The sequence below is a fragment of the Mauremys mutica genome, chromosome 1 (genome assembly GCF_020497125.1).
Source record: "Mauremys mutica isolate MM-2020 ecotype Southern chromosome 1, ASM2049712v1, whole genome shotgun sequence".
Taxonomy (NCBI): domain Eukaryota; kingdom Metazoa; phylum Chordata; order Testudines; family Geoemydidae; genus Mauremys; species Mauremys mutica.
Window position 1 is genome coordinate 177,622,923 of NC_059072.1, and position 22,246 is coordinate 177,645,168.

General features: G+C 44.7%; 1 protein-coding gene across 3 annotated transcripts in view; it reads left to right on the plus strand.

Moving 5' to 3' along the window:
* LOC123361841 (T-cell surface antigen CD2-like) overlaps nucleotides 1–22,246 on the plus strand; it is a 50,055-nt gene that overhangs the window by 14,200 nt on the left and 13,609 nt on the right. For 2 of the 3 annotated variants that reach the window (XM_045002013.1, XM_045002012.1), the window contains one exon: nucleotides 19,987–20,289. In XM_045002013.1, coding sequence (XP_044857948.1) covers nucleotides 20,019–20,289 — 271 coding nt within the window. In that variant the 5' untranslated portion in view covers nucleotides 19,987–20,018. Of the gene's footprint in view, nucleotides 1–15,797; nucleotides 15,922–19,986; nucleotides 20,290–22,246 lie in introns of those variants that run through there. The other variant, XM_045002014.1, reaches the window with a different exon arrangement.

A 22,246-nucleotide genomic window follows, 5' to 3' on the forward strand; every position in this document is an offset into this window, starting at 1 on the left:
TACATTGGGAGTGGGAACAAGAAGATAACAACAGATATAGCCAGAGGGGGACGGTTAGGTGTAAGGAAGAGGGGGGGGACAGATACTAGATCGACAGGTCATACTGGTAGTACTGTGTCCCTACCGAGCGGGGTGAGAAGAGTGAGAGGAGCCCAACAGCAAAAGGTAGGATGTTTGTTCACCAATGCGAGAAGCTTAGGTAATAAAATGGAGGAACTGGAGCTCCTGGTCCGAGAATTGAAACCGGATATCGTAGGAATAACCGAAACATGGTGGAACGATAGCCATGACTGGAGTACAGGTATGGAAGGGTATGTGCTGTTTAGAAAAGACCGATGCAAAGGTAAAGGTGGGGGAGTAGCATTGTATATCAATAATGAGGTGAAATGTAATGAAATAACTAGCAATGCAATGGTTAATACGGAGTCTGTGTGGGCAATGGTCACATTGGGGAAGAAAACTACCAGAGCCTCACCCGGGATAGTGATTGGGGTGTGCTATAGACCGCCAGGATCTAGCTTGGAGACGGATAGAGAGCTCTTTAATGTTTTTAAGGAGGTAAACACTAATAGGAACTGCTTGATCATGGGAGACTTTAACTTCCCAGATATAGATTGGGAAACAAATGCTAGTAATAACAATAGGGCTCAGCTTTTCCTAGACGTGATAGCTGATGAATTCCTCCATCAAGTGGTTGCTGAACCGACGAGGGGGGATGCCATTTTAGATCTGATTTTGGTGAGTAATGAAGACCTTGTTGAGGAAATAGTTGTAGGGGACAACCTTGGCTCGAGTGATCACGAGCTAATTCGTTTCAAAATTAATGAGAGGATAATCAATATTGCATCTGAGACTAGGGTTTACGATTTCAAAAGGGCTAACTTTACTAAATTAAGACGACTAGTTAGGGAAGTGGACTGGACCAACATACTTAGGAATCTAAAGGTAGATGACGCCTGGGGTTACTTCAGGTTGAAATTGCAGGAGTTGTCAGAGGCATGTATCCCGAGAAAGGGAAAACGGCTCGTAGGTAGCAGTTTTAGACCGAGCTGGATGACCAAGCGTCTTAGAGGGGTCATTAAGAAAAAACAGAAAGCGTACCGGGAGTGGAAAATGGGAGGGATCAGCAAAGAAACCTACCTTATTGAGGTCAGAGGGTGTAGGGATGCAGTGAGAAAGGCAAAGCGACGGGTGGAGATGGACCTAGCGAAGGGGATTAAAACCAATAGCAAAAGGTTTTTTAGCCATATAAATAGGAAGAAAACCAAGAAGGAAGAAGTGGGACCGCTTAAAACTTTAAACGGAGTGGAGATTAGGGATAATCTTGGAATGGCACAATATCTGAATGAATATTTTGCCACGGTCTTTAATGAGGCTAATGAAGGGCTAAGGAATAGTGATAGAGGGACCGATGGGAATGAGGATATGGGGGTAGACATTACGGTATCTGAGGTGGAGGCCAAACTTGAACAGCTTAACGGAAGTAAATCGGGGGGCCCGGATAATCTTCATCCTAGAATATTAAGGGAATTGGCGAGTGATATTGCTAGCCCGTTAGCGATGATTTTTAATAAATCTCTAAATTCGGGGATTGTACCGTTGGACTGGAGATTAGCTAATGTAGTTCCTATATTCAAGAAGGGGAAAAAAAGTGACCCGGGTAACTACAGGCCTGTTAGTTTAACATCTGTAGTATGCAAAGTAATGGAAAAAATTTTGAAAGAGAGAGTGGTTAAGGAGCAGGAGGCCGATGACAACTGGGATAGATTACAGCATGGATTTACGAAAGGTAGATCGTGCCAAACCAATCTGATCTCCTTCTTTGAGAAAGTAACAGATTTTTTAGACAAGGGAAATGCGGTGGATCTAATATATCTGGATTTCAGTAAGGCGTTTGATACGGTACCGCATGAGGAATTATTGGTTAAATTGGAAAAGATGGGGATCGAAATGAAAATCCAGAGGTGGATAAGGAGTTGGTTAAAGGGGAGACTGCAGAGGGTAGTACTGAAAGGGGAACTGTCGGGTTGGAGGGGGGTTACCAGTGGAGTTCCTCAAGGTTCGGTTTTGGGTCCTATTTTATTCAATCTATTTATTGCTGACCTGGGAACCAAGAGTAGGAGTGGGCTGATAAAGTTTGCGGACGACACCAAGTTGGGAGGTATTGCCAATTCGGAGAAGGATCGGGATATCCTCCAGGGAGATTTGGATGACCTTGTAAACTGGAGTATTAGTAACAGGATGAAATTCAATAGTGAGAAGTGTAAGGTTATGCATTTAGGGATGACTAACAAGAATTTTAGTTATAAGCTAGGGACGCACCAGTTGGAAGTAACGGAGGAGGAGAAGGACCTGGGAGTCCTGGTTGATCGTAGGATGACTATGAGTAGGCAATGTGATGTGGCCGTTAAAAAAGCTAATGCGGTCTTGGGTTGCATTAGGCGGGGTATTTCTAGTAGGGATAAGGAAGTGCTAGTCCCGTTATATAAGGCGTTGGTGAGACCTCATTTGGAGTATTGTGTGCAGTTTTGGTCTCCCATGTTTAAGAAGGATGAGTTAAAACTGGAACGGGTACAAAGAAGGGCCACTAGAATGATCCGAGGAATGGAAGGCCTGTCGTATGACAGGAGACTTGAGGAGCTCGGTTTGTTTTCCTTAACCAAAAGAAGGATAAGGGGAGATATGATTGCACTCTTTAAATATATCAGAGGGATAAATACCAGGGAAGGAGAGGAATTATTTCAGCTCAGTGCTAATGTAGACACGAGGACAAACGGATATAAATTGTCAGTCAGGAAATTTAGGCTTGAAATTAGACGAAGGTTTCTAACCATCAGGGGAGTGCAATACTGGAACAGCCTACCGAGAGAAACAGTAGGGGCGAAGGACCTCCATGACTTTAAGATTAAGCTAGATAAGTTTATGGAGGAGATGGTATAATAGGATAACGGGCTTAGTCAATAGGTCAATTAAGTGCCAAACTGGTACTTAATTGGGTCAAATTGGGTCAATTATATGATATTCTTAACCTCTTTCAGAGGGTATGGCTGGAGAGTCTTGCCCGCATGCTCGGGGTTCAGCTGACCGCCATATTTGGGGTCGGGAAGGAATTTTCCTCCAGGGCAGATTGGCAGTGTCCCTGGAGGTTTTTCGCCTTCCTCCGAAGCATGGGGCAGGGGTCGCTTGCTAAAAGAGTGGGTAGATCGGCTAATGTGGCCTGCATCTTGCAGGAGGTCAGACTAGATGATCATAATGGTCCCTTCTGATCTTGAATTCTATGATTCTATGATTCTATGATTCTATATGTGTTGGAAGGATTATGTGTTCTTATGCTCAAGGTACTTTCATGGGATTGCAAATTCATGTTAACTTCTACTTGAACAGTTGACACCTTTACATGAGAGGGAATATTAGACTTGCACACCATAATGAGCTTTTTATCCTTTGTACATTAGAATATTCTTCCAGATGTTCGTCCTTAAATTCCCATTTGCAACTATGATCGTACTTTTTAAACAAAAGTAGACTGCTTTTGCCTTTGTATCCAAGGCTGTTAATTGGGAACTGTTAGTTTCCACCATTGCCATCACAGAACTATTGCCTTTTTCCTCTTGCCAAAGGAGGAAACAATAAGGTGCCTTTTCATAAGCACAAACAATTATGGGAACCATGACTGCTAGATGTGGTGGATCCAAAGTCACATCAAATAGGAGCGGTTTCTACTACCACTGTGGTTTCCCTTTGCATAACAAAAACAATACTCTCCTTCCTTAATTACTAACATATTACGTATGTTTACAAGCAGGTGCAAACAGAGTATTAAACATATGGCATGATTGAGGTGTTGTGATTCCTAGGAAGTAAACAAAAGAAAACAAGGTGGTTGTTTTCATATAGTTACCCTAGGTCACAAACCTCTTCCATGTTTTCAGTTGGCTGGAGTGGAACCATTTGAGGCCTGTAGGTGTGTGTTGTTGGGGTAGCCCCTCTCTGGGGTGGCTGGGAGCCAGGCCGCCTCACTACACAAGTCCAGTGAGTCGGGGAGTTAGCCTGGTGGGACAGGAAACAGTCAAGGGCTCAGGCCCTCAGGTTGGAGCTGAGCACAGAGTTCAATAGTAAGTCCAGGCCCTGGTCAGGGCGGGGCAACAAGCAAGCAGTTCAGAGCTCCTGGTCTTGAGTGTCGGGGTGAGGGGAGACTGCCATCAGTGAGTGGGGTGGCAGGGGGGACGCAGGCCTGCTCACTCCACTGCGGCCCAGCCCGGGGCCCTGAGAGCAGCAGGTCACCTGCTGCTGTGTCAGTGGGGATCCTGGCCGCAACACACTGACATCAGATCTAGGTGTGCCACAGCCAGACTAGAGTCGGCTGCCCCCGGGCTACTTCCGACTTCCTCCTCTACCAGTACCTACATCTGGTCGGCGTCCTCTACGGCATCGAGCACCAGGGTCTCCTTGGGGTACTCCGCGAGCGGTAAGCTGGGCAGCTCCTCTGGGTCCCTTCTCACCAGTAGGCTTACTGGCTTCTCCAGCGTCTGGTCGGCATCCGGCCTCGACTGGTATGGCCAGTCTTCGGGTCGGTCACAGGCGGCAAGAGTCTCCCCAGCGGGAGTTAGGGCACCAGCATCCGGCCTCTCTGGCAGCCAGGCAGCTTCTGAGCCCTGAGGTTGGGCTTTTAAACTTCCGGTCCTGTGCCTTGACCTCTGGGAGGCGGGCGCAGGCTCCAGTGGCTCCACCCACTTTGGCATCCAGAGGGGCTTGTCCCTCTCTGGGGCGGCTGGGAGCCAGGCGGCCTCACTACAAGGCCCCTTCGCTTTTTTGCCCTTAAGTTCCACCTGATAGACGGTGGGACTGGTTTTGGTAGTTATAGTAACAAGACCCACACGTTTGGGAATTAGTACGTGCCCTTTGTCAGAATAAAACCTATATAGGATTCTAACCCCTATATTCCATTCTATTGGTTTAAGGGTGTCCCCTAGTCTTTTATCCATGAATCTAGCATTGGACTTCAGTTGTACAGCCACTTGCTTCTGAATGTTACTAATATTGTTCAGTAACTTTTCCATAAACTGGTCCATGAGGACTCTCGTTTGATAGCTATCTGGAGGGACCCCACCTAGCCAACAGTGTTTGAGGATATGCATCACACAACTCATCAACACCCTGTGAGCTGTAAAACCACGAGTGGCTATAGTCGATCTTAACGCCATTAACACCAACGGTAATTTTTGGTCCTCATTCTTCCCTGAATTGGTTACAATTTTCCGCAGAGTTGTTTTTATGGCACAGTATGGCTCTAAACCAGAGCTCAAGGGATGACCCACAATGTGGAACTTTTGATGGATATTTAGGGCCCGGCAGTGAGGCTTCATGGTCTCGCCCACAAAATGTGGACCTTGGTCTAAGACGATAGTTTTGGATAGGCCAAATCTTGTGAAGGTGTGCTCCAATAGGGTCTTTGTAGTAGTCATTGCAGTGTTATTGCGTGTGGGATATGCTTCAATCCATTTAAAAAATAAGTCCAACACCACGAGGCAGTACTTTTTCCACACCCAGTGCATGGGAGTGGCCTGATATAATCTATTTGGAGCCTTGACCACGGTCCAGCTATTTTTTGGTGCAGCACTGGACCTTTATTAACTTTATGGTCAGAATTGTTCTCTGCACATGCCAAGCAGTTTTGAATATGATGTTCCACATCTTTTACTAATCCTAGCCACCAGCATACTGACAACAGTCTACTGGCAGTCTTTTCAGAGCCTAAATGCCCTTGGCTATGTGAGAGGCTAATCAACTCTTTTTTCAGACATGTGCACCACTCAGACTGGTGTTGTGTCATCATTGTCCTTCTTTAAGGCCATTATGAGCCCAACTTTGTTTCTGACTATGTTGTAGCCATGGTGATCTTCTTTTTGTAACAAGTCTTGTAGGTCCTTGTCTTGCTTTTGCAGGGCCACAGTCTCTAGCTGGCTTTTTATTTCTTCATCTCTGTGCTGGACTTTATATACTTTCTGATTTGGTTTAGTCCACAGTCCATGCCCATCTGGGCTACTTGCTTAGAAAGCCCAATTTTTATTATTCAATTTAGAAATTTCGGCCTGGTCTTTTCTATGGGCCTTCACTTTGCACAGGTGGGTGTCACCTTTTTGAGTTTCCACAAGTTTCCATGCATGCAACAGATATTTTGAGTATGCCACAGGTTTTCCATTGGCTTAGGTCATGGCTCTCTGAAACCAGACGGGCATCCATTCAGTTAGGGCTCCGACCACCCAATCTGAATTGGAGCAGATGGAAAATGTAAACCTCTGGTTCAGCTGCATCCAATACTGCTAATACTACAACCACCTTGGCAGCTTGCACTGAATAAGGCACTACAGTACCTTGCAGGATGTTGAGAGTGTTTATCTGCAGAGCTGCAGACCCAGCACATGGCTTACTATCCTTATAGAAGCAGCTTCCGTCAACTCCCCAAATATCTAGTCCTTTTATCTTTGCTTCTTGATAAGTGGTGCCTATTTGAAAGGGTGAGTTAACTTGCTTTGGGTCTTCCATTGGCAGAGGGCACTCATGCTACTCTCCTTGCATCAATAGGGCATATGGAACAATGGATAACTGAGGTGCTTTGTTGACTTTGATGTTCTTGTTTAGTAAGCTGAGGGTCCACCCTGCCAGTCTGGGCTTGGATACCCTCCCTCCATTTATGTGGCCTGTCAAGATGTATTTTACTGGTGTGAGAGTCATCTTGAGATCCACAGGAGACATGCCTATCAGGTACCCCAATGATTCAAAGCCCAGGTCAGGGCTAAGACTTCCTTTTCGCCAGAGGAGAATTGTTTTTCTCAATGTCACTCAGCACTTTTGAACCACAGGCAATGGGTTTAGGCATAAATCTGGTGTCTTGGGGCAGAACAGCACCCAAGCCTCTTTAGGTGGTTGCCAGTTGTAATAGAAACGGGGTGTCTGGTTTTGGGTAGGCAAGAGCTGGAGCTTTGGTGAGCACTTGCTTCAGTTTGTTGTAGGCTCTCTTTTGCTCTTTGCCCCACACCCATTCTTGTCCCTTTCTTAAAAGCTGGTATAAAGGATGAGCAATCTCTGCGTAGCTTTCCACAAATTCTCTTGAAAAACCAGCAAGTCCCAAAAACAATCTAAGAGCAGAGACATCTTGGGGTGCTGGGAGCTTACATGTTAGCTTGACCCTCTGCATGTCCTGTGGTCTTCCATGTACTCCTAATTCAGTGCCTAGATACGTGACTTCCTGTAATGCCATCTGCGCCTTTGTCAGATTTTTGTAAAAATCCCGTATCTTTTATTTTGCCAAAAATTATATCCAGCGTTTTCAAGTTGTTTTCCTTGAGTGTTGTGGCTATTAAGATGTCATCTACGTAACTCTCAACTTTTTCACACACTGTCCCTCACATTTTTGTCACGCCTCTTAGGGTGTGTTATGGAAGCCTTGTGGCGCTCTAACAACCAGCAGCACACCTTCAGCAGAGATCAACGCAAATTTTATGCCATGCTGATCTGTGGAGGGGAATAGAGAAAAACGCACTGGACAGGTCAGGAACAGAGACCCATTTTGCACCTGCGGCTTTGGTGGTTGTGATCTTGTTAAATTTTGCAAAGAGTCTTGTGGCACCTTATAGACTAACAGATGCCACAAGACTCTTTGCTGCTTTTACAGATCCAGACTAACATGGCTACCCCTCTGATACTTGTTAAATTTTGCCACCACTGGTGCTAAACAAGGGGTGACTTTGTTTAGCTTGTGGTAATCAACTGCTAGCCATCACATCTTCAAGACTCCCCAGATGCAGGGGCGACTCCAGGCCCCAGCACGCCAAGCGCGTGCTTGGGGCGGCATGCCGCAGGGGGCGCTCTGCCAGTTGCCGGGAGGGCCGCAGGCAGGCTGCCTTCGGCGGCATGCCTGCGGAGGGTGTGCTGGTCCCGCAGCTCCGGTGGACCTCCTGCAGGCGTGCCCGCAAGGCTTCATGCTTGGGGCGGCGAAATGTCTAGAGCTGCCTCTAGGCCAGATGGGAGAATTGCATGTGCATGAGGTCTTGACAAGCACTCCCTGGTTTACCAACGCTTCAATGGTCTCTTCTAATCCCTCTTCTGCAGTGGAAGGGTATCTGTACTGACATTGTGACTTAGGGTCTGGGCCATCAGTCGTTATCTCTGTATCAATTTTGCCACACTGCAGCTTGTTGGTCATGAATACAATGGGGTGTTTCATGGCAATTTCTTACTTCTGGGCTCCACTCCGGCATTATCAGCTTTTCAGATGCCTTTGAAGCAGCCACCCTGTGCGATGCTGGAATTACTTGGTATCCTGCACCCTCTATATTTTGGACTAGTCTTCTATTTCGCAAATCCACTACAAGTTTCAATTGGGATAGGATATAAGCTCCCAATATTTCATTTCCATCCAGTAGGCCAAATGTTGCTTTTGTGGTAATCTTGTCAATAGCACAAGTAATGGGTTCTAAAAATGGTACAAGGCTCTCTGTTCCATTGAATCCTTCAAGGATTTTCATTTATTTTATGGGCAATTCTTTTACCTTGGACTAGGCTTTAGAGTAAATAATAGATATGGTGTCACTCAGATCAATTAGCAACTTCTGCTGAAATTGACCAAACTCTCTCTCCCCTCATCGTAGCTTTTACTACTGGTCTTCCCCACTGTTCACTGGATATTGGCACTACTGTTGGGAAAGGAAGGGGAGCTTGGCCCTGTCACATTAAGTTAGGACCATTGTCCACTCGCTGCTCCATACAGGTGTTTGCTCTTTCCTTGCCATCTTCATATTTAGCTAACCTTTTAAGAAGCTCCTTGGTCAGTAGGCTGTCTATGTTGTCCTTTGGCTCGTGCCTAACCAATCGTCTCCAGAGCATGACTCTAAAAGACTTAGCCACCGTTGCATCCTGATTATTTATTCCTCTTTCTGGCTTGCTGGAGTGAGAACCATCTGTCCTTTCTGCTTTCTGCTGATTGCTGCTGCTAAACATCTTTCCTTTTCTGTACTTTCTGTTACCCTCTTTCACCCCAGCTATCATTTTTGCTTTTGCCAGTGTGATGGGAAGGCTTCACATTGGATCTCAAAAGCTTCCCACAGCTTGTCTTCTAGGTCTTTCAGTGCAATGGTGTTAGGATCCACTGCTCCAATGGTTACCTTTAAGGTAAGCAGCAACCCTTGTCATAAAGTCTCTTTCAATTCAGGGGTATTACAGGACATAGCCCCTGCAAGCCAGTAGAGGAGTTTTTCCCTATTTAAACATTTTTCTGGACGCTCGCCCATCCTTTGTCTCTCTGAGCAGAAATTCCCAATGATATTACCATGGGAATAATAACAATGTGTATTCTCTTCCACACATCTTCATGACATTTTCTGTATTAGCCATTTGGATGTCCCAGGGTGAGGCACTATATTCATCCCTGCTCATGCACTCCCTTAAGAGTGCAGCTGAATCGCCTTTGTGGATTCCAGGTAAAGTACTGACTCTGGAGAGACAGTTGAGGGAGGTTTCATGATTTAATGGCCCCAGAGCCTTTCCTGGGGCTTTAGCCTGTCCTGGTGCATACAACTTAATTTCATATCTGGTCTCTGCTGGACAAGATGATCCACAATTTACAACTGTGGTTGTGATCGGCGCCATAAGAAGTCCTCTCCTCTCCGTGATTTCTTCAGCTTCTGCTATTAAGGAAGCTGAAGGCTGGCACCTTACTGCTGCTTCCTTTGTGGACCCTTGATCACTTGCTGATGCTTCTTCTGTATCTTCCGAGTCTGTCTCAGACTCCGACCCTCTCAATGGGTCCAAACTCACTGCTGCTAGCATCCCTTGAGTTTGTTTTAGCTTCTCTTGCAGTCTGTTAATCTTGCTATTACAGGCAGTGTGACGGCCTTGGCTGCTCTTTAACTCCTTCCCCAGCTCCTGGAGTGCGGCTGGCAATTCTTTGTTCTTCGGTGCTAATACATAGTTCTCTCTCTCTCTCTCTCTCTCTTTCCTTTTGTTTGGGGGCACTTTGCTCTTGAAGTTGCAGCTCCAGTTTACTGATTTTGAGCACATAGCTTAGATTCTGAGCTGTTAACCCATCCATGTTACTACCCCGCTTTTCCATTCCCAGATGTTTTCCTGCTAACAGATCTTTTAATTGGGAGTTCTCCTGCCTTTGCTCCCTACAGTGCCTGCTTAATTCACTGCCTGCTATTGCTAAACCATAAATTAACACTCTCTTCCAATCTTGCGGCTCAGGCTAGGCTTAGCTACTACACGAACTTCCCATTTTTTACATTGAGTGTCATACATCTGCCCTGGTAAATAGACCCTTTGACCATGGGTTTTTACATTTCCTGAAATGATTTACACAATATCCAAAAGAATTTTTATTTAACTCTGGTGTCCAACCAGCTGCTCTCTGTTTTCTATCTCGTCTTTGAACTAGTCTGCACTACCGCAGCCTGCCCAAGTTCCTTAGTGGGAGACTCACTCGCTACTGACTGTCAGAGTCAGCAATCAGCAGCACCCAACTGTCTGAACTGGAGTGTGCTCAGAGCTTCCCAGCTCTCATAGGACCACCACAACCTCTTGGGCTGGTGTCTGTTTTCCAAGCTATCAGAGCTGGCGCCTACTTAATCCCAGCTCACTGGGTCATCCAGAACGAGCTTCCAAAGAGATACTGTCTTTTCCAATACCAAAAGGCCCACCAGGTTGTCCGGTCTAAGCCTGCAGGACTCACTGTCCTCCAACAATTCAAAACTGAATGGGTCAGCAGGGCTGAGCCAACTGCTCGAGCCTGCACAGGACTCACTGTCCTGTCTACCAGATCCTCCGGCTAAGTATGGTAGACTGCGCTCGCGCTTCCTGATGATCAGAGTCAGCACTCCCCTGGATTCTCACCAGTGCTAGAGCTAGCAGCACTCGAGCTGCTTCAGTTCTGGGTTCCAAGAAGCTACTGTCCCGGCATCCGGCACTCCCACCCTCATGGTCAGTGGGACGTAGTTAACAATACTGAGTAGATATTGCAAATAAAACAAAACATACTACTGTAGTAAGATGTACTAATGTAGGTAAGTAATAAATCTTTAGTTAGTTTATTACAGGATTGGCTATAGGCATTGTCTTTTGGTGTGAGATCTGAGATACAAATTGATCTGAGGTATATGACTGTCTCTTGGAGCTGGAAGTAACCTGAATATGGTGTGATCTTTGGTGTAGGTGACCATTTAACACTAAGTCCAGCTTGCCTGGGTGGCAAGATAGACTGAAGAGCCTAAGGGGACTGTCTGACTCCATGGTAAGACTGTTATAGTGATCCAGGAGTTCACATGTTATTGGGCTGGTAACATCTAATTATAAAACACACCACCAGTTGTGTTTTGTTTTGTTTTTTTCACAGTTTGCCCTGGAGTAGGCACTCACAGTCATGAGCCACTCCAGACAGTGTGACAGGTTTGTCTTTCTGTGCTACAATTATACCTCCAATTGCAGCATAAACATACCCTAAGTGTCCCCCTGACAGCCAAGGGAGTGGCTGTGAGCTCTGAGCTCTTCAGACTGGGACTTAGGTAGAGCATGAGAGAGACCAACAATACAATAAGAAAAAAAGGCTTCTGTCAGCTACTATGGCAGCATAATTGCCTAGTATTGTCAGTGCCAGGTTTAGCTTGGGGAGGGACAGTGCTGTTGGTATCTGCATATGATGCTAGTCCCACTGCTTCAATTGTGCTAGTCTGAGGTTTGACCCAGGTGATGGTTGTGCAGCAGGTATCTGCAGCCAGGACAAACACATGGCCTAAATCAGAGGTCCCCAAAGTGTGGGGCGTGCCCCCCTAGGGGGGCATGGAGGACCATCCAGGGGGCACGGAAGGGCCTGGCCAGCCTCCATGGGGGCAGGGAGGGAGTGCCATCCAGCCCTCCCCACCCCCAGCTCTGCTCCAGTTGGGCCCCCTGCCACATCACCGACTCTCAGTCCCGCACACACCTGGCTACAGCTCTGTTCTCAGTCCAGGGCTGAGGCTGGGGGCAAGGCCAGGAGTGGAGTCACACCTGGCCATGGGGCCAGCTTCCAGCCCCCCACTGCAGCCCAGCTGTGGCTCTGCCTCCGCCGCCAGCTGTGGCACATGGCCGCAGCATTAACCCCAGACCCACCCGAAGCTGCAGCCCCAGCTTTGGCCCCATTACCCTGTTCACGTTGCCCTCCCTCCCCCTGAGCCACATCCCCACTCCTGGCCTCAGCTCAGGGGGGCCAGGGTTGTGTGGACAGTGGTAAACGGGGTGCGCGACCCTCCAAAGTTTGGGGACTGCTGGCCTAAACTACATAGGTGCTGCGTGGTTTAGGCCAGGGCAGCGTTTCTGCAGTGTTTGGTGTCTTTTGTTTTGTTTTGTTTTGTTTTTTTCCTCCCTCTAGCCTGTTTGCTAGAGCTGCAAGAGCAGCAAGTGGTTTCTCTAGTGGATGGTATGTCCAGAAGACGAGATGCTCTGAGACCCAGCAGGGTCCTGTTGTGCAGAGGCCTGTACTCTAAGTTGTTCAAGGTAACATAAGTTTAGCTCGGCCTGTTACGTAAAATTGTTTATGAAAGTCAGCAAAAGTTGAAGGGAAATAGTTGGCCCAGACTGGATTGTTTGGGATAAAGGAGCTGTCCTAAGGGATCTCCAAGGCTCCTGGTAAAGTCCTAGATAAGCATGACAATAAGCTAAAGAAGTCTAATAATGGCAGGAAATATTTATAATTGTTTTGATTGGTAACGTTAATAGTGTGCAGTTGCCCTCCCTTCTTGGATGTTGGCTGTTTGGGGGAAGAAGGGGGACAGGTGAACTGGAAGGAATGAGTTTCACCATCATATCTGCCAGCCACGTTGTCACCTAGGACCCTGTTGGGTCTTTGTCTCCCTGCTCTAGTCAGGCTCTGACCAGACTAGGCCAGAAAGCAGGAACCACATGACATCGCCACCTCCACTGTTCCCTGCACACTCTAGGGTACCCACCTTTACCCTTCCGTGGGCTCAAGGTGTAATCTTACATTCTGTGGGTTTGCGGGGTCTTTTACCAGTGAAAGAGCCTTACACACTAATATCCCTAACCTATTTATTAACAATCACCAAAACAGAATACACACACTAAGCATACAATGCTCACCACTCCCAATAAGGCAGACAAACTTTTCCTGCTGGCCAGTCAGGATCAGATCGTCTGTGGAATCCAGCTTCTCACGATGTAGTTGGCAGGTTGCTAAGGTCTGGCAGTTCTGATCTTGGGCTGTGTCCTGGAGTTGGTTCCAAAGAACTTCCTTTGGGACCCTAGTTTAGACAGTGAAACTGGAGTCCTGCTTAGCTGTACCTTAACCAATCATTTTACTAAAGTATTACAAAATAATTCTTTGACCAATCCTAACATATTGCAAAACAATTCTTCACCCAAACATACCCCACCATCTTAGTTGATTTACACCTTGCAAAATTGGTTATGTAACAAACAGAAACAATCAAAGAACCAGATAGAAACCATACAGATAAACAATAGAGAAGCAGGGACTATAAAGGCAAAACAATAAAGAAGTAGAGATTTCACAGCTATAACTGCTAAGTGATTCCTTGCCAGACAGAATACAACAGTTTCTTTAAACATCTTAAGATCTATTTTTTTATCTGGTGATGGTAGGTGCTGTTAGGACAAGATGGCCTTCTTAACAGCCCAATGTTGCATTGTTTTACTGTCATTTAGATGGAATGTAAGGATGTGACTTTCTGCTTCTTGGCTCATGGCTGCTGCTCTCCTAATATGGCTGCAGAAAAAGGCCTCAGACCTTACACCATGACTTCATCTAGATCCCAAACACTACCTGGAATATGAGACTTTGGTTCTTGCTGTCATACTCCCTCCCACACATGTCCTTTTTCCTTCTCCCTCCACCCCCGCACACTTCTTTCCCCTCTCTCTTTTGCCTCTGTCTAATAACACTGCCTATCTTAATCAGCCAAGACAATTCCACCCTTTGCAATGCTGCTGTGAGCCTGTTATCATCAAGGTAGCTAAAGGCAAAGCTTTAAACTGCCTGATACTGGTAGAAGTCTGCCAGGTCCTGAGTAGCTGATGAGACACTGTGCTGTGCCATTTTTCTCCAGTAGCCATGTTGTAAGGGAAAGTCAACACCTGAGACAGAAGCTGCATTTTCTGTTCTTTTCTCTCCCCGTGTGTGTGTGTGTGTGTGTGTGTGTGTTAGTCTGGTTTTGTTTTGAAGGAAGCAGGATCAGATTCCAGCAACAACAGCAGCTCCAGCCCATTTCAACTAACTTTTTCCCCCTTTCCCCAAAAGGACACTGTTACCATCGTTAACACCATCTAAAAGACTGTCGGACAGGGGTTTTCCTTATAAAAACTAGGTACAGCTACAGGGAAAGGGAATAAGGGATACTGTTAAAACAAATACCAGAGGGGTAGCCGTGTTAGTCTGGATCTGTAAAAGCAGCAAAGAGTGCTGTGGCACCTTATAGACTAACAGACGTATTGGAGCGTGAGCTTTTGTGGGTGAATACTCACTTCGTCGGATGCATGTGTTAAAACAAAAGCGTCCCATAAGGCCAGGTCTACACTACGGCATTACTTTGGTATAAATACATCGCTCAGGGTTATGAAAAATCCCCACTCCTGAGCAACGACGTTTTGCTGACGTAAGTGCTGATGCAGACAGCGCTGTGTCAGCAGCAGGGTTTCTCCCCCTCAACATAGCTACCGCCTCTCACGGAGGTGGATTAACTACGCCCAGGGGCGAGCTCTCCCCCATCGGCGTAGAGTGTCTTCACTAAAGTAGCACAGTTGCATCAGTGCAGCTGCGCCGAAGCAGCGTTTCAAGTGTAGACCTGCCCTCATACTTTACATTTGAAATGCTTTAATGGGTTTTTCCTTCTTTTTCTGTGCCTTTTACAAAAAATTGTAATGGTGGCTGTTGCAAAGGGAATAAGCCAATAACAACTTGAAACTAAACCCCCCCCCAACACTTAACTGTTTAATGCTGTAACAGGAGCTTTCTTAACATCTTATCCCTCGTTGGCCCCAGACACCCTCTTTTCAACATGGCAGCCCCCGAGACCAAATCCTGGCGGAGGATGAGGCACTGCACTCTTCCCATGCTCCATACGGCTCCTTGTGTCTTTCACAGCAGACTCCTTCCTAAATGCTCAAGAGGGTTTTGAAACACCTGTGTGTTTGCACAGTACTGCTAATTACGGGTGAACCTCACTAAGCCTGGAGTTCAGTTTCAGTTCAAAAGCCCCTCAAAGCACAAATGTTTGTGTGAAGCTAATCAAAAGCTTTTCAAAGGAGGTGTTTATGCTATCTACATAACACACCTCCTCTCAGCAGACCTCAGCTACTTCTTAAACCTGCCAGCTAGTCCCTGAAGACCCTGGAGGGTGATAGCTGGTTGCTGGGTCTTCTTTCTTTCTCACCCAAGAAGACCTCCCAAGGCAGGTTAAATGTGGCAGCAGGAGAATAGTAAGACTTCTCCACATCCCTTCTTCTGGGACATGGATGTAGAGGTCAAGGTCCTTAGCTGAACATCAAAGAAACATGTGGCTCAGGTTCTGTTCTCAAGTTGGGACAAAATTGGGGGGAAATTCTGATATTTGAGGCTTGCACTTTCCTCAATCCCTTCAAGTTGTTCCTGGTTAAAACAATGGTCCGAGAACCAGTTCCACTCTGCTCGTGTGTGTGACCGAAATGCAAATGTTACGGTGAGCAAGAGGAGGAGGAGACAAGAGGTGCCAGGGCTGTGCTGACGCACCAAAAAGCTGCTGATCATAAGAAGAACTTCATCTCACTGGCCAGGAGCTTTCTTCGCGCAGGGACAGTTTGGAGATATGAATTTGAAAATGAACTTTAGGGGGATTTTTCTAGCCAAGTGCCTGGTGGTTTTATTCTCCTGTGTAAAAGGTGAGTTTGCACCAGCTTTTTGCCCTTTCAGGCTGGCTTTGCTTAAAATTGCACTTAAAGCGTTTAAAACTGTGGTAGATTGTTAACAGCCATTTCTTGTACCCAGACAAGGGTGATGGATATCTTAACAGGGTGCTGAATTAGGCCCATCTATGCCACAATTATAACAGACTCTGGGATCCAGTTCCAATACGGCTATAATTTTCAAGGTGGATGGGACCTATAACTGCGCTGTCCCAGGGTTTCACCCAGTTATGAGAATTTGGGATGGTCTTGTCCACACTGCACATTTTAAGCCTCTCCCCTGACTCAGTTATAGTTGAGCAGCAAGTTATTACCAGTATGTTTTAGATTATTCCTTTGATAGTGTTTTTAATATAGAAATGTGTAAGCAAAATTAAATGTGACTGATCCCATCTCTGCCACACATCATCTACTTAAAGCTAAATAGTGAAGCTTGGGGCAAGATGGATGATCTGATAAAAATCCTTGGATCTTACCTAAATATCATGGGCCACATTCTTCCCTGGTTTAACTGTACTAAAATCCGAGATGAGTTTGGCTCCTTGTCTCTAGAAGAATTATAGCAGTGCAAATAAATCATTTAAAGAGTGTTACACAACCCTCTGAATGGTAGCTAGCCCTTATGAAGCTGCGAAGATCCAGATATTTGGGGAACTGGCAATGGGACCTTTAGGGTAAAATCCTGGCCTCGATCCTTGGCCATTGACTTTAATAGAGTCAGAATTTCACTCTAAAACTCTTAGGGCTTGATCCTGCAAAGTTGTCAGCATTCTGTCCCCAGTCCAGTCAAAGCTCTTAAATACATGCTTCACTTTCAGCATACGAGTAGTCCCACTGACTTCAAAAGAACTATTCACGTGCTTAGATTGAAACCTGTACTCAAATGCTTTGCTGTTGGGGGCAGAGTGCTCATGTCCTTGTAGGATCAAGCCTTCATTGTTAAGCACATGGCCTCACTTTTCCCATGGGTACAATGAAGATAATGATATCTACCTTACTTTGCAAAGTGCTGTAAGATCTCTTAGCTAAATAAAATAATAATAGCCTTCAGTCTGGGGGAACCCATGACCTGAGCTTGCTATTATTATATTTATAATAATACTTTGTAAATGGTTTTAGCTTTAGTCTAACAATCCTTTATCTGACACATATTGATATAGGTAAGTGTCAACATGGAGTTTTTCCTACTGCCCTCAATGAAGATGTTGCATTTTTTTCGTAACCTTATTCAAGAGCGACTTCACTGTGTAGACCCATTGCTCTTTTCTAGTAACGAACATGTTAATAAAGGGAAACAGAACTGTTGACAGTGCAAGTATTTTTTGCAAAGGAATATTAACAGAAAGGGTGATAAATACAAATGATCATATGATAGGGTGGGGTCGGTCTAGGTTGTAAGTTACCCATATGTATGTACCTAATGTGTTGTTTCTAGTTATATCAATTATTTTTTTAAAACTTTAATCTAAAAATTTAGTTGCAATTTTGGCTTATAGATTAGAACAAGTAGTAGTGGATTCAGTACACAAGAACCATTCATGAATGACCGGAATAAATCCAACAGTCGATGCTTTATGATGGTTGTTTAATGTTTCCTATGTACAAGGACTAGATAAATAAGGAATATATTCTTGCTATGGACTTAAAACAGACTCTTGATTTCCTTGAATGGCTCTATTTGTTTAAAATGTTTGAAACTTTAAAAGTGAATACTACTTTTCTCAGATGGGTAAAGTATTATCAGTGCAGCTCTTTTTAGTTCACTGCACTTGAATCATCCCAGCCTCTTTGTGACTGCAACTGACCAGTTTGTAGCTAAATTCTGATCTTTCTGTCCTTTGCAGAGTATTTCAGTTGGCACTATCAACAAATATTGTTTCATTGTCTATACAGAGGACTTAGTGTTGTTTGTTTGGGATGCTCAGACTTCTGTTCCAATGATTCGGGAGACCAAGCAAACTTTTAAAGACCTATCGGGACTGTCTGTCAATTGGAATACTATTGAGCTTTCCTTCCTCAGGATTTTGATCAATCTTTCCTTCATCTACATATGCAAAATATAAATGATAGAATATGCGCTACAAATAATAATGAGTAGTAATAACTCTAAATATCTGGGAGTAATTCTGAGGAGGAGCAAGTATCTGAATTACATTTTTTTTTCTTTGTCAAAAATGCTGCAGGTTTTACAAAGGGCTTTTGGTGCTCCTGTTAACACTTATTGGGAGAACGAATATTATTAAAATAGTTACACTTCCAAGAGTGAGTGATTTCAGAATGTTCCATTAGAAATGCTGAATGCTTTTTAAGAAACTTGATAACTCAATAATAGCTTCCCTTTGGGCTGGCGGATGCAGTGCATGAAACTCTTCATCCTCTCATGGGCTCTAATGGGCCATCTCTCTCAGATGTCTCAAATAATTATTTTGCTGAACAAGCATGATAGTCTAATTTTTTTTATTTGACTCCAATATTACTATTTCACAAAGCAGTAATTAGTTTTCAGTTTTCCTCGCTGTGATGTATTTTATCATACTCTAGATCTAATGAAAACTTTATAATAAAGGATTATATGTTATAATAATAGATTTATAATCCTAGTTTCTCTCTATGGGGAAAAGAACTTGCACTGTGTAAAATTAATTCAGCATAGCTCACCATGCCTACCAGTATAGCTTTATCCCATAGATTAGAGGGAAATTAATTTAGCAAATGGAAGATTGAAAGTTTTTTGCTGTTAATTAATTTATTTTATTTGAAACTTACAAGCATGTATTTAACCTGTCTGATTGTTTCAATATATTTATCAATTTGCTTATGCGGTACAGACTAAGAATCTACACAAATGTCTGTGTGGAGTCAGCTTCTCATTTGAAGTCACCTTCAGGCAAAATCTGTGCTCTAAAACCCAATCTGCTATTACTATTCAGTACGCAGAGGCTGTGATTTTTAGATTTAGATTCAGTTTGAGATAAATAGACATGAGATCTTGTGACAGAAGATATACCATGGGAAGATAAATGGTTCTTGATATGTAACAACATGAATAAGGCTAAACAGCCTTTACCTTTCTTAATAATACCAATATTTAGCCCTTATGTGACCGCTAACATCTTCAAGTGCTGAACAACCACTTGCAGTAGCACCCTTGTGAACTGGGTATTATCTGTTTTGCACAAAGGGAACTGAACTCAAAGGTGACCTGAAAAGAGGGGGAAAGCCTGCCTTTGGGCCTGTGTTTATCAGGTGATAGTACCCATGAAAGAGAGCTCTTGGAGGGAGGGAGTGTATCCTTTGGTCACAGCCATGCAGGAGGGAGGACCTCTGGGTCTTACTCCCACCTCTGTCACTCACTCACTCACTGTGTGACCTCAGGCAAGTTGCTTAGGCCAAGATTTTGAAAAGTGACTAATGATTTTCAGTGTTCAACTCAAGACACATTAAAGGAGGCTGATTTTTCAGAAATAGCTGAACAGCTGGTCTTTAACCTGTCTCAAGTTTAAATTGAGGCACTCAGGATCACTGGTCACTTGAAAATTTTGGCCACAGGTCTGAATTGTCAGAAGCGTTTTGAGTAATTTTGGCTGCCTCAGTTGTGGGTGCCCATCTTGAGGCACATACAACACAGCCTGATTTGCAGAGGAAATGTGCGCTCACAAGCCTTATTGACTTGGAGCCGCAGGTGCTCAGCGCCTTTGAAAACCAGCCCGAGGGGTCTTAAAATGACCACCTCCGAAACCAAGGCACCCCTAAGGGCACTTCTGAAAATTTGGCCCATAACTTCTGTGTTCAGAATTAAAATGGACTGTTTGGGAAGCTTAACTAACTAATGTTCAGGAGTTGCTCTGAGGGCCTGAGATGAAAGCAGCTATGTAAATGCACACCCTTATTAATGAGGAGTGGTTTGGGAAATAAGGGAAAAGTGAGGCATTTAACTTTGTGACCAAGTTATTTAATGCTGCAGTGTCTACTGTTAACACTCATCCATAGACGCTTTGGACAGACACTAATCGGGCTGTATTGTTCTTCCCCTGTTTGAAGGGTCTGCAAACGAACCCTGTAATGAGTATGGCATGCAGAATGGTTCTGTTTTCCTGAACATTCATGACTTCAAAGTGGATCAGCAACAGGAAGTAACATGGCTCAAAGATTCATTACGCCTCACGAAAGGCAAAGGTTCTGATATGAAATATAACAAGGATAAGAAAAAATATGAGATGTTCCCCAATGGAACCCTGAAAATAAACCACCTGATGGAAGAGGACAGTGGAAATTACAAAGTGACTGTGTACAATGTCATGGGAAGTCTGCAAGTGGAGAAGAACTTATATCTGTGCGTTCAGGGTGAGTCACCTTCCATGTCCCTTACATCATAGCTGGGTGAGCCTCCTTGTTCCCATTCTCTTCTTCTGCTGAATGGGTCTCCATCCTGTTTCCTTATGGTCTCTAACTTTGTCGCGTGGGCTCCTTTTCACTTCAGGGTTAGCTCTGCTGCATGTATTCCCTTTCTCTGTTCCTGGGTGGGTTCCTCCTTTTCCTCTCTTGCCAGGTGAGTCTCTCTGTTCCCTTCTTTCCCTCTGTTCCTGCTGCTCAGTTGCTCTGCTGTCTGACTTCTTCTTTCTCACATCAGCCATGAACTCTGCCAGGCAAACAGACCTGCACTGGTATTGATGAACAATGGAAGACCTTATCTCAGGTCACACTGAGCCTTTCTTTTGCCACTCAAAATATCCAGAAACCCTGGTGTTTATATCTACATTTGGGAGAGATCAGAGGCTGGGGTCTAACTTGGGGGAAAAAATGGTGGTAGGACCCTTCCAAGCTCCTTCCACAAATTAATAACCCACATGAGACATCAAAATGAGATGCCACTCATGATGTACTGTGGAGCTGTTTGAACTGTTTGCACGCTCTGCTGGGCTCGGCTCCCCTAACTGGGGTTCAAATATACCCCTGGGCTCCGCTAAGCTCCTTGAGCTTGTGTTCTCCTCCATAAGATTCACATTTTGGAGCCCAAAAAGACAGCTCAGGAGAGTGCTGGTACGCGTGCTGCTCCCTAGTTCAAGCCCTGATTTCACAACAGATAGTGAAAACTTTCTTAAGCAGCCATTCAAGGGACTGATACCTCTAGATTGTTTGACCAGTGAGATGTGGAGCAGAACTGTGCTCTGTACATTCGGAATACTTAGGCAGACTCCTAAAACAGGAGGCTGTTGAAAAAAGCCTGAGATCTTGCACAAGTTTCTGTAAAATGAAGATTTTCCTTCTACAGTACTTTGTTATCATGACTTGCTTTTGAGCCTACCAGCTTGCTTGCATGTTTACATCCTGCATTAATGCACTGCTGCATTTGAAGCCTGACAATTAGTAAATGATTCAGTAACTGGCCCCCCTAGTTATTGTAATTAACTGGGTCTCCTGTTTACTGTTCACCTGTTCCATCCTTTATAAGCAGCGCTGGTTTGAATTTTTTTTTGTATTTAGAAAAACTGACAAAATTTTGAATTTTTTAAAAAAGGGGAGCTGCTTTGGAACTTTTTTTCTTGTTTATTGACCAGTTATTACAGCTGATTGGAATTTTCTTAATGTTAAGATTTTGATGACACATTTAAAAAATTTTAAAGAAAAGAAACATGAGCAGAATTTTAAAAAATTACTATGAGTCTCATTCCTGATTTTCTACTAACTTGACTTATAAGCTGAAGGAAAAAATGCAGATATTTTTAATGTTTTAAAAGTTTTTCTTGATCAGGATAATTGCTATTTAGATGGAGGTGACCAGTGTCAACTCAGATATCTTTGACAGTATGAATGACAAACTCTCCTGCTAGACGTTCTTGGGTATGAATACGTGTTAAGATATTATAATTGCAAAAAGAGGCAACGATCCTGTAAGCACTTAAGCACATGCACCATTTTGCTCTTTGGAGTAGCACCAAAGTGTTCTGTGGCTAAAGTCATAAGCTAATTAAGGAAGTCTGGCACCCTTGGCCCTCCCACAAGTGTGGCCCCCTGTGGCCACTTTCCCGACTTTGCCTCGCCACACAGAGGCAACTGGCTACCCAAGAGCCATATGCTGGGTTGGAGGGGAGGTCCACCCTTTCAAATTGTGTGTGGACACCTGCTGCGACTGCCCTAGCAAAGCCCCAAAGGGGTGACCACGCTCAAATCAACACCTCTCTGAGCTATTGTTACAGGCTGCCTGCTGACTCAGGGAGGCATCAGTATATCTGTTATACTGATGAAGTGGGTTCTAGCCCACAAAAGCTTATGCCCAAATAAATGTGTTAGTCTCTAAGGT